Consider the following 12,562-nt stretch of genomic DNA (forward strand, 5'->3'; position numbering starts at 1 on the left):
TGAATAGCTATTACTAGCATGGCCTTTGTGAAGAAGATGCTCCAAAAATGGCAATGTGGCAGATGAGCTGAAAGACAGCTTCTTAAGCTCTTTGAGAATCTATAATAATTCACAGTCAAGTATTAAAGAAAATCCAAATGCTGCTGTGATCTCACAAAAATGAGGCACATCAAATGGGAAAACAATATTAGAGTATCTTTAAAACTAAAGAAGTTAACATTCACAGGGAATAAAGATATTCACAAAGAACCTCCAAATTAATAAATTTTAAACACCCCATGCAATTTCAGCATATGATATCGCACATGATAACATTGCACTATAGCTATCATCTCTGAAAGCTACGTAATTGTAACTATTTTATTCCTTTATTTATTACATTTTTTATATCTTCCCATTATGCAAATGTTTGCCAAAACATCATATACTCTACAATTACACAGTGAACAAACACAGCATGAATACGTCTTACCTTTTGTCATAGTTGCATACTTATTTAATGAACAGTTTACTATTTTTCGAATAACTTTATTTAAGTACTAATTACTACTGATAATACAAAATCATGGTAATTTAAGAAGAAGTCACTCACGTGTGATAACTTGCTGACACCGTCCTCGTAAAAGAATGCCACAAGACACTTCTGACAAGTAGGCCTAAATAGCTGTTTAAACAATATTTAATAACAATTTGCTGTCAATCATCATGAGAGAACTTGTGCAAGAATACTGGCTTATTTATTTATGGACAAACCTTTCTTTATATTTATTGTGAATTGTCTGAGTGTGACCAAATGTTTATAGCATTTCTTTATTCAAATACTGTTGTAATATAATAGTTTAGTCTAGGTAATGGCCAAGTTGAGGTAAATCATGTCTGTAGAACTTAAAGAATGGTGTATTTTTTTTGGGGACAGCCTTCAGCCAATGGAAAATCAGACAGTAGTGGACCAGTATGGGAGTCATGTGGAGATGAACACTTTTTCGAGTGAAGGGCTCAAGGGAGCAGTTCTGGGCACTTTGATGTGATTTCTGGAAGGAGGCAGACCTGCCTGTGGTACTGAGTGGTATTTGATCATGTAGGTGACTGATTCTGGGTGGTGAATGGCTGCTACTATACTTTAACTTCTGAAGGGACTTTATATTTCGAGAGGTCTGATGTGCTCCAGAATAGGACTCTTAACTTTTTCCGCCCATATTATGGTACTGAGATTGAGTATGTGTTACTATTCTTTGTATCATGTATGATAATTTGTAAATCATCATGTTGAACTCGGAACAGTTTTTAGCAGGTGAATATCTGTGTATTGTGATTATCAAATTGACTTAATTTTGCACATATCTTTGATTACAATTTAGTTTGGAGACAAACTGCCTATTGGCTTCTGTCTCGGGTTCTTCGGCCGACGTTCGTCTAATGATTTTTCTGACGTTTCGCCAGCACGAGTGGCTGGCATTGTCAAAGCTTCACCGCGGAGAAGCCCTCGGACGTTGGCGCGCCAGGTACATATAGTCTGCGGCCGCGAGCTCGCCTTCAGTTCACCACCGGCAATGGAGGGTGAAGCTTTGACAATGCCAGCCACTCGTGCTGGCGAAACGTCAGAAAAATCATTAGACGAACGTCGGCCGAAGAACCCGAGACAGAAGCCAATAGGCAGTTTGTCAACAAGTGGCCACGAAAGCCTTAACAATTTTGTATTAGTTTGGAGAGTTTGTTACCATTTTCATAATGCTCTCAATGTAACTTCTGTCTATTTTAACTGAATGTCATAAGACTACTACTCACTTATTTGGGATGTCCTTTCTTGAATAAACATTATTCAACACAATTTTCTGTTGTTGTTATTAAGTTACTCATTTAACTTCTATTATGTAATTCTGTGTATTTTGGTAACTGCAATTCTGGCCAATGCATAGACTATTTAACTGCAGGATCACAGCTATAGGTTATTTCCAGTAATTTAGCTGCAGGGCATGAAAGCAGACATGCGCGGCTCGACCCTATGACTACACAGAGCTATTCTTTTTAAACACAGCTGTGAATAGTCCACATACCAAAAGTATGTGTAACCACAAGTAAAGATCAAACTTGTTTGTTCAAATGGGATGATGTTTGGAAGAGCAACTACACTTAGCAGTAACCATTGGTACCATGGCAATCTCTTTTTTTTCTTCTTAAAATTGAATTTGGAAGCCTTTTTCATCACCAAGTGTCTTTAAATGTTAGCTTTTTTGGACTCATTAAAGCCATAAACTAAAACTATTAATATGAAACTAATACTGCCCTTTCATGAACACTTTGTAGACAGATATGAAATGAAATTTTACTTTCTTACTTTAACCCTTAAGTCAATACTGTTGCACATCAGCTACATGGATTGAAAAATTATTTTGTGCTCCTCTGGTGGAGCTTTAGTGAGCGCTAACCCCAGTTTCACAGATGCAATGAAGTTCTTAGAGAGTACCTATGGGACTAGGTATGCTGTAGTTGACTGGACTGCACACTTCTGGTAGTCTCATTGGCAGAATGCAGAGAAAATTGTTGAGTGTGGATTTTCTTTAGTTTCACGTTGTGTTTGCCTTATTAAAAATGAGATTACGACAGAGAACAGCAGAAGAAAACCAAGGCAGGTATGTAGAACCATAGTCAATAAGAAACACAGTGAAAAATCATTCAACTTCAGGTTTTACATGTCAATTTGTGTATGTTGCACATGTGCAACATTGCGTGGATACTAACACACAGCATTAGTGAGGTATTCACCATTTTTGGTGAAATATTCTCATACAGTGGACAGTTTTTTGTGTTGGATGTTACTTTATGGGGTGGTACAGTGACTATGGTAGTTACGAATTGATTATTTAATCACAGTGGTGTTTTGAAGAAAGTTGCTGCTGCAGAAGATGTAAGACAGTTACTAGCTTTACCTTCTGGAAGTGATGATAAGAAAAGTGACTTTCATGGCTGCAGTGATGATGATCCTACAGCAAATTTGAATGAATTACTTGCTTATAACAGTTCTAAAAATAATCTCTTAGAACAAGATGAAACAGATACAGCTGAGTTATCACATTTGTCTGCAAGTACCTCACAAAGAACTGAAAATGAAAATGTTTCTCATTGCCTTAAGCCACTAATCAACCACGATTATAGCAAAGCCCAAAAATCAAGAATAGTGAACCTAAAAGCATCAAAGCAATGTTCTGGGCTAAGGTGGAGCAATGTCTTTGTAATGTAAGATTATCTGGACAAAAGGAGGGTAGACCAACTGCCACACCAATTTCCATCTGTGGCTGAAAAATTACTTTTAGTGCAGTTACTCTTACTAGAACATTGATCAGAATTCAGACGTGTTAATTAAACATTCACAAAAAGTCAGAATGATGACAGAGTAAGTATGTCAGTTGATTTTAATAAAAATCTTAGGAAAAAAAAAGAAAGAACTGATGTTTCCTCATTTAATATAGAGTGGCTTAGTGACGGGCAACTGATTTTTGCATGTGATATTGCATACATGCAACATCTAGGAAATGTGCTTTCTTAAAAAAACTAGCAACACACGAGTTTTCTCTCTGTTTTACCCTTTCTTTAGGACACTTAAGGAATTCAGAAATGTTATTTCTTTTTCCAAAAAATAAAAAAATCATTCAAATAGATTTTAGTTAAGTGTTTTCAGCATATGATTATTATTATTATATTATTATTATTGGTATTATAAATATCAACTGGTTCTCTCAGAACACTACTGATAATTTTACTTTATCTGTTGTTTCAACATTGCTTATAATATGGGCAGCAGCCATCTGTTTAAAGATTTTGCTATTCATTTTATTCACATCAAAATTTTGAGCCTCCGCTGAAGTATAAGAAAATAGTTCCATATACAGTATCACTTTTTTGCGTGATCCAACAGTTCAGTATGTCTATGTAAAATTATTGACCACGGTAAATCCAGGATGAAATAATGAAAGTTTTATGAAAAGCATAGACTGCTACTCACTCTCCTCTATACAGTGTGCAGCAATCTATCCTTTTCATAATATTGTCATTATTCCATCCTGGATTTTCTACTGCTCGATTTTGTCTACCAACTTTTCTTCCATCCTGCAACCCAGTGCTGTTTTTCTTTGTTATTATTTTCTAATGCATTACTTTAGTCAGTGTCTGTCATTTCCTTTCCCTTCTTTCCTGCATTTTATCTGTTGCCTTCCAAACTGCACCACACACTCTGACTTATGAATCACACTGTATCAATCTTCTTGTCAATGCACAACACATCAACATATCCTCTATATGGTGAACATCAATCTATCCTTTTCGTGATATTGTTATTAACCATGGTAATTGTGTGTGTTGGGAGTGTACCCTGGTTGAGCGACGATTATAAGAGTATCATATTGTAACTGTAATATGTGCTCTATGCACTAGTCATTCTTTTGTATCAAGTATTGTGAAGGAAGCTGTTAATGAGCAATCTAAGGTCTTATCCCTGACATTTAACTTGAATGGAAATGAAATATCAAGAGGAAGGAGTTACATAAAAGATCACTGGTGAGACTCAAATCAAATTATATTGGCTACTTATTTTATTAATTATTCATCAAGGTTTCAGTTACAATGGTATGGGCTTAAAAGGAATAAGGTAATCATTTGCGATGAGTGGGAAATCCAGGTTTGAGTCCCGGTCTGGAACAAATTTTCATGTGTCTATAAAAAGAGTACATCTACACTCCTGGAAATGGAAAAAAGAACACATTGACACCGGTGTGTCAGACCCACCATACTTGCTCCGGACACTGCGAGAGGGCTGTACAAGCAATGATCACACGCACGGCACAGCGGACACACCAGGAACCGCGGTGTTGGCCGTCGAATGGCGCTAGATGCGCAGCATTTGTACACCGCCGCCGTCAGTGTCAGCGTTTGCCGTGGCATACGGAGCTCCATCGCAGTTTTTAACACTGGTAGCATGCCGCGACAGCGTGGACGTGAACCGTATGTGCAGTTGACGGACTTTGAGCGAGGGCGTATAGTGGGCATGCGGGAGGCCGGGTGGACGTACCGCCGAATTGCTCAACACGTGGGGCGTGAGGTCTCCACAGTACATCGATGTTGTCGCCAGTGGTCGGCGGAAGGTGCACGTGCCCGTCGACCTGGGACCGGACCGCAGCGACGCACGGATGCACGCCAAGACCGTAGGATCCTACGCAGTGCCGTAGGGGACCGCACCGCCACTTCCCAGCAAATTAGGGACACTGTTGCTCCTGGGGTATCGGCGAGGACCATTCGCAACCGTCTCCATGAAGCTGGGCTACGGTCCCGCACACCGTTACGCCGTCTTCCGCTCACGCCCCAACATCGTGCAGCCCGCCTCCAGTGGTGTCGCGACAGGCGTGAATGGAGGGACGAATGGAGATGTGTCGTCTTCAGCGATGAGAGTCGCTTCTGCCTTGGTGCCAATGATGGTCGTATGCGTGTTTGGCGCCATGCAGGTGAGCGCCACAATCAGGACTGCATACGACCGAGGCACACAGGGCCAACACCCGGCATCATGGTGTGGGGAGCGATCTCCTACACTGGCCGTACACCACTGGTGATTGTCGAGGGGACACTGAATAGTGCACGGTACATCCAAACCGTCATCGAACCCATCGTTCTACCATTCCTAGACCGGCAAGGGAACTTGCTGTTCCAACAGGACAATGCACGTCCGCATGTATCCCGTGCCACCCAACGTGCTCTAGAAGGTGTAAGTCAACTACCCTGGCCAGCAAGATCTCTGGATCTGTCCCCCATGGACATGTTTGGGACTGGGTGAAGCGTCGTCTCACGCGGTCTGCACGTCCAGCACGAACACTGGTCCAACTGAGGCACCAGGTGGAAATGGCATGGCAAGCCGTTCCACAGGACTACATCCAGCATCTCTACGATCGTCTCCATGGGAGAATAGCAGCCTGCATTGCTGCGAAAGGTGGATATACACTGTACTAGTGCCGACATTGTGCATGCTCTGTTGCCTGTGTCTATGTGCCTGTGGTTCTGTCAGTGTGATCATGTGATGTATCTGACCCCAGGAATGTGTCAATAAAGTTTCCCCTTCCTGGGACAATGAATTCACGGTGTTCTTATTTCAATTTCCAGGAGTGTATATCTAAACGAGCTGATGTCAAAGAATTGGCAATCAGGAAATTAATTTCAATTTGTCACTTTGTAACCATAGAGACTGGAGGGAGTAAACAAGCTACTGGCATTAGAAACTAGTTATATCTGTGATGGATACTGCTTTCTCAGGGACTGAGAACACAAATTTAAACAACTTACAGCTCACAGGGGTGAATTTAAAAAAAAATGGTTCAAATGGCTCTGAGCACTATGGGACTCAACTGCTGTGGTCATAAGTCCCCTAGAACTTAGAACTACTTAAACCTAACTAACCTAAGGACATCACACACATCCATGCCCGAGGCAGGATTCGAACCTGCGACCGTAACAGTCGCACGGTTCCGGACTGCGCGCCTAGAACCGCGAGACCACCGCGGCCGGCGGTGAATTTAAACAGTCATTATTCCTGGGCTCCATATGTGAATGGAACAGGAATTAATATGTTTTGCAATGGGAGGTACCCTCTGCCATGCATTTCATGATGGTTTGGCGAGTCTGGATGTAAAAGTTAATGTAGTAGAGCAGGTGAGGGGATTCCAGTAGCATCAATGCTTTCTAAGGAATGTAGACAACTCAACATCTTTCATTGTAACTTTGTCACAACAAATGGCCTCTCTGATGCATATAGTCATTCATTATATTCAGCAAATCCCTTCAAAAAGGAGGTCCTTTAGTGATGCTGAATATGTGGTGGTATGTACTGACAAAAGAGAAAATCTGCTAAGGGTATAACTGTCCCACGTACAGCTTCCCTTGTTGTCATCAAACATAATTTTATGCTTTGTGTAAGTCTATTCTCTGTCACTTCTGATGGTTCTAAATTGCTATAGTTAGTGTGCTGTTTGTCTTCCTCACAGCACACCTAAAGAGTATGTACAGATTGTAAAAAATGGTCACTGCCATACTCACAAGAAATTCCAGCACAGTATTCTTTAGGCTTATCAGGAGGTGGAAAATAGGTTTAATCAATTCCCTGCAAATGATTGTGCCTACAGTTCCACAGAAAAGGAGCTACACAACAGGTTAATTTTGTGTTGCTTAAACAATTACATGCCATCATTTTTTGAAAACACTGATGTATTAAGATTTAAAATAACCATTACGTTTTAAAAAATTATCTTCAGATGTCTAATTTTGATTATCATTATTGGACAATGCGTTGGCTGTAGGCACCATAGTGTTTAAAATTATTCTTTAATGGGCTGGATAATGAAAACTCAATGGCCTGAGATGCAGGTCTGTTTGCTTTGGTTCAGATAATGCTGGTCATTCTGCTTGTTGGCTTCATTCACAAAAAATATTCTGGAGGATTTTTGGGCTTTTGGCAGACTACTACACTCCCAAAAAAATTAAGTTATTCCAGCAATACTGCGATGTTTTATTTGAACACAAATAAGCTGGATGGCCTAGCAACACCATAAACCACAAATCAACTAAATAAGGCATTTTATCTTGTAGTATAATCACTCTAAATTTCTAAATATAAATGGTCGTGCTGTTACCATTTATTAAGTTTTCTTTTCGTTAGAGGTAGTGCAACAATTTGCTGGTCCAAAAGTGAAAGCAACTACTCTTGATCCAATCATCTTTAGCACACTTCCATGGTGCATTTATGATGATGGTGATTCGTGTTATTGCGGTTATGATCGTCATCATCAGAAATTTCAGTTTGGAATTACAACTAACAAATGATCTAATTTAAAAAGTAAAAAATACCAATAACTAGAATCTCAACATTCAGATGTTGTGTTTTATAATTCAAGAATTATTTTTTTGAGTAAAAACAATGTTCCATGGGAAATGAATTACCTTTATTTTTAACGGTTTTTTTATTCACAGCTGTTATAAGAGCAATCAAGTATGTAGGTTGTTGAACGAGTTAAGTGTAATGTGTGAAACCCTTCTATGATACAATACCTTTCAGGACTGAGTTATGTAGATATAACTGGTGTTCCTCGTATTGTGACTATGGACATATTTATTCTGTCACAATTCCCTAGTCCTGTTTTAAAGACACTGACTTGCAAACAGGATAGACTCATAAAGGTAAAGGTTGTGCAGGCCCATTATTATCAGCTGATGTAGGTGTGGTCTTCATGCTTCTTTAAGCTACAAATAATCCTGTTAGCATTTTGTATGCCCTAAATATTTTACTGGGGACTCACATTTCCTGGGAAGATTAATTGATGCTGAAATAATTGATGGAAGTATGCACAATATGTTTGAAATCAAGTCATGGAATTCTTGTCAACAGTGTTCCAACCAAAAGTTTGATTCTTCAACACTGCTTTAGTCATCGTTTCAGTTGGCTACTGCGAATAGTCACCTTCAGTGACTAATTCACATAAATTACAGAACATCACACAATAACATGGATATAATTTTTAAAGTGTATTTCTGCCTGATGATAAACAAACTTATAAGGAAAATAAAATAAAATTCCAGAACAAAAGGATTTATTCTCACTGTTTAAAAGTCAAATCAGTTAAAGTCAAATCACACTCTTTTTAAAACCAACATTGTCCATTAACAGGTCATTTGCAAACAAACCACTTATGATGTAACAGAGCATAATGGCAATAGATCTCATCTCACACAGCCTCACCTCTCCTGCCCTCTAGATCTTATCAAGAAGCACTTCAACCTACAACTTACTGTGGCCATGGTGATGCCACTAGTCTTCTGTAGAGATGACTTCAACTCCCATAAATACAGCCTGACAATGCAAATTGCACTACTTCATGAGAGCTTGCCTTCTGAATCTGACTTTTTAGAGTGCTAATAGTTGTTGGGAGTATTTGCCCACCATTGGTCTGAATCAACATTTCAGAGATAACCCCTTAAGCATGAAACCCATTATTTATTTCTCTTTCCTTGCAGTGCTGACTTGCTCCAACACAATAAAAATAGATAACAACTTCAAAAATTATCTCATATTCATTACAGGCATAGACAAAAGATGTCAATGACTTCTGCACAACATAATGTTTACTACTGATTTGCAACACAGCATTATATTTTTGAGAATCTTTTGACAGGTTTGGTTACAACTAACAACAGAAACACATTTAAAAACTATAATCTTTACTTACTGAACAATAGCCATGATATAGCTTGATTAAAAACTGGTAAACCAGTTTTTTCTCCAAGGCTAGATGATATGTGGTGGATATTCCATACAGTTGCAGTCAAAAGCAACAGGAGGAACAAATAAACGAAGTTCCTGGTAGACTTCTCACTATGAGATTTGAAGTAAAATGTGCTGCATACACCAAACAGCACCCACAAGACACCAGACAAAAGCCTGAAACAAATGAATCTCAAAGAAAATTGTTACTGAATTGTGAAGAGCATTAAGCTACAGAATATATTGAGAAGACGTTGTCTGTCTTTGAGGTTTCATGGCCCTTAGTAAAATAATAGTAATAATAAAATAATTAGATATTTGGTCAACAGTTCTAAAACATTAAAAAATGGGAAAATACAGTCTTGTTTAAAATTGTAACAGTCTACTTACCTTACTCACCCACACATTCATAGTGTAACACAACCTGTAAGATACTGTAAATTTGGTCAAACGTTTTAAGATTTTTTTTGCAAAAGAACAGGGATAATACAAGAACAAAACTAAAATAACTATAAAGGATGTGACTGCCTCATACAATTTAATGTAGGGCAATTATTGTATTTTTTAATAAAGAACAATAAATTTCTAGTATTACCAAAACAACAGCAAGGTACCAACCCAAAATGCTACTTACTACAACACAAACTGTAAAACAGAATCTGGCACGTAATTATTTTACCCCTTTAAAACAAAATAAATTAATACACTACCACTGCCACAGCTTGGATTTCACCCTAATGTGAACTGTCCTGACAAATCGAAATATTATCTTAGACAGCTACTTCAGCTTATGAACACATGTATTCGTGGTTTCATTAGCCCATGGGAGTTATTTCAGCAGAGTATGAAAGAGAGAAGCTAATTATTTATAGTCTTTTTATTACCTCAAATAACTTACCAGATGTAACTTAAAACTACAGTTTCAGCAATGACCCATTAGCACAATTTTGTGTCATGCTGGTGACATTATTCACCAATTCCAGAAGATTCAAACATGTTCAAACATGGCCAGTTGACTGGACAACATCCAGTTTCCCTACAAGAGCATGCATCTGGCTGGATTTTTTTCAGGTACTGTTCTTTCTGGCAATGGTATCCAGATTATGAAATCGTCACTGAATTGTAGATCACTGATGATTTCCCACTGAGAAGTATGTGGGCAGGATGGAGACCACAATGAAAGATCAACAGCAGAGGATGATCTTACAGCCACGCTAAAGGGTGTGCTCTGTATCCTGCTCAGAAGAAAAGTATTTTCTACGGACAAGAGGCTCTCAACAGCTGAAATCTGGGGCAGGTATTGCAGAGCCCAAAGCACATAATGTTTATCAAATTCCCCACAGAGCAGGAAAGGGTGACAGAACAACATGATGAGATCAGTGAGAGCCTCTTGGTAAACTGGTTCACTGGCAGCAGCGCGGGGGGATTTTTTGGGGGGGGGGGAGGGGGCTGGGATGAGGGAGGGGCAGGGCAAAGTGGAGAGCGGTATAGATTATCTATCTGGCCACAGGCTCTTTAGCACAAGGTATCAGATAATATGGAATTTGTTTCTTGTTCCTCTCACTTATAGGAATTATTTTCTGAGCTGAAGGTTGTAAGGTTATTGTTGTTGCAGCTTGCATGGCTATCAATGTACACATTTGAGCCTCTTTGCAAAAAAACTGCCTCTTTCGACTTTACAATGAATTCTGTGTGAGTAATTTTTAAGTGGTCAAATGAATGAGAATTTGTTTCTGGTAGCAACCATGAACTGAACTTAAGATATGTAGGTGTGCTGAGTCATTCATGCTTTTACGGAAATGAAAATTCATTTCATGATTGAAAAAATGGCTTACGATTTGTGATCTGAGAAAGCAGAAGGACTGATGAGATTGGAAATTTATTTAAATGTTATGGCATACAGAAATGTGCAACTTGTTTGCTTATAAAGAAGAACAAGATACATGAACAATAAAACCAACTGTTAGTCGCAAAGGCTGATCCTGTTAATGAACTTCTTATTCACAGTATCCCCTGTCTGGAAGAAAGGAGTAGTTGTAGTGGAAGTCAGGAGAATTACAGGCTTATGATGGGGTCCCTGAAGCCCTTTTGCATTGAGCAGGTGTTACTGCTCCACAATGATACATCCATCCTACTTACAGTGTTTTTGGGAGAAGAACTGGAAATTATTCTCATTTCATGAGCAGCTAGGTTGATTCAAGAAAATTCAAGCTTATCTGAGGAAACGTGAAATAAATAAATCGTGACAGGCAGCCCATATGAAGCTTTCCAACTGATTAAGACTGGGTGCCAGACCAGGACTCGTACCTGGGAACTTTGCCTTTCATGGACAATTGCTCTACTGACTGAATTATCCAACATACATTGCAACACTAGCGTTCCCAGAAAAATGACATTTGGAAGGTAGCAGGTAGAATACTGGCACAGTTGGTCTGCAAGGGTGGGTCATGAACTGTGCTTTGTTAGTTCAGCCTGTAGAGCACTTGCCACACACGGTCTTAATCTGTTAGAAAGTTTCAAATCAATACACACTTGACAACACAGTGAAAATTCATTAAGGTACCCCATAGGCTGCCTGCTAATTACTGTTTTAGGTGAACTGCTATCCACCCCATTAGTATGTACCTTTCAACATTGTCTTCAATTATTTCTTTTAAAAATAAAGGGTTGTACCTGTACCACTCCCACAACATGCATTGCTTGTCACTACTGATGTCACCTCCTTACTGATGACACCTCCTTGTATATCAATATTACCAATGCACATGGCCTGCCTACTGCTCAACATTACTTCAGCCAGTGTCCACCTGATCCCAAACCTATGACAATCTTCCTGCTCACTTTAATCAATACTATACTTCCGACCAAATGCTTTACCTTTGAGAGGCAGGCATACAAACAGATCTGGGATACAGCATTGGGAGCCATGATGGCTCCTTCTTACACCAACCTTTCATGGGTTTTCCAGGGATCCATATACCTTCAGCTTCTGGACTGGTTTAGATACATTTATAACATCTTTGCCATATGGACTCAGGGTGAGGCTGATCCATTGAAATTTTTGGAATCTCTAAAAACATTCTCCCAATTAAATTTCACATGATCCCATTCTGAATCTCATACCACGTTCCCTGATGTTGACCTCATCCTCACTGAGGGTCAGCTGAAACATTTTTTTCACCTTAAACCCATGAACAAACAATAGTACTTACATTTTTTGACAGCTGGCATTCCTTTCACGTCAAATGTTCCCTCCCATACAGCCTGGGGAAC

The 12,562-nt window shown here is 39.2% G+C and overlaps 1 protein-coding gene across 2 annotated transcripts in view; it reads right to left on the minus strand.

Moving 5' to 3' along the window:
- Positions 1 to 12,562, minus strand: part of LOC126262245 (GPI ethanolamine phosphate transferase 1) — a 274,209-nt gene that overhangs the window by 34,601 nt on the left and 227,046 nt on the right. For both annotated transcript variants that reach the window (XM_049958725.1, XM_049958726.1), the window contains one exon: positions 9,255 to 9,466. In XM_049958725.1, the coding sequence (XP_049814682.1) occupies positions 9,255 to 9,466 (212 nt within the window). The remainder of the gene's footprint in view (positions 1 to 9,254; positions 9,467 to 12,562) is intronic.

The sequence above is a fragment of the Schistocerca nitens genome, chromosome 6 (genome assembly GCF_023898315.1).
Source record: "Schistocerca nitens isolate TAMUIC-IGC-003100 chromosome 6, iqSchNite1.1, whole genome shotgun sequence".
Classification (NCBI taxonomy): Eukaryota; Metazoa; Arthropoda; class Insecta; order Orthoptera; family Acrididae; genus Schistocerca; species Schistocerca nitens.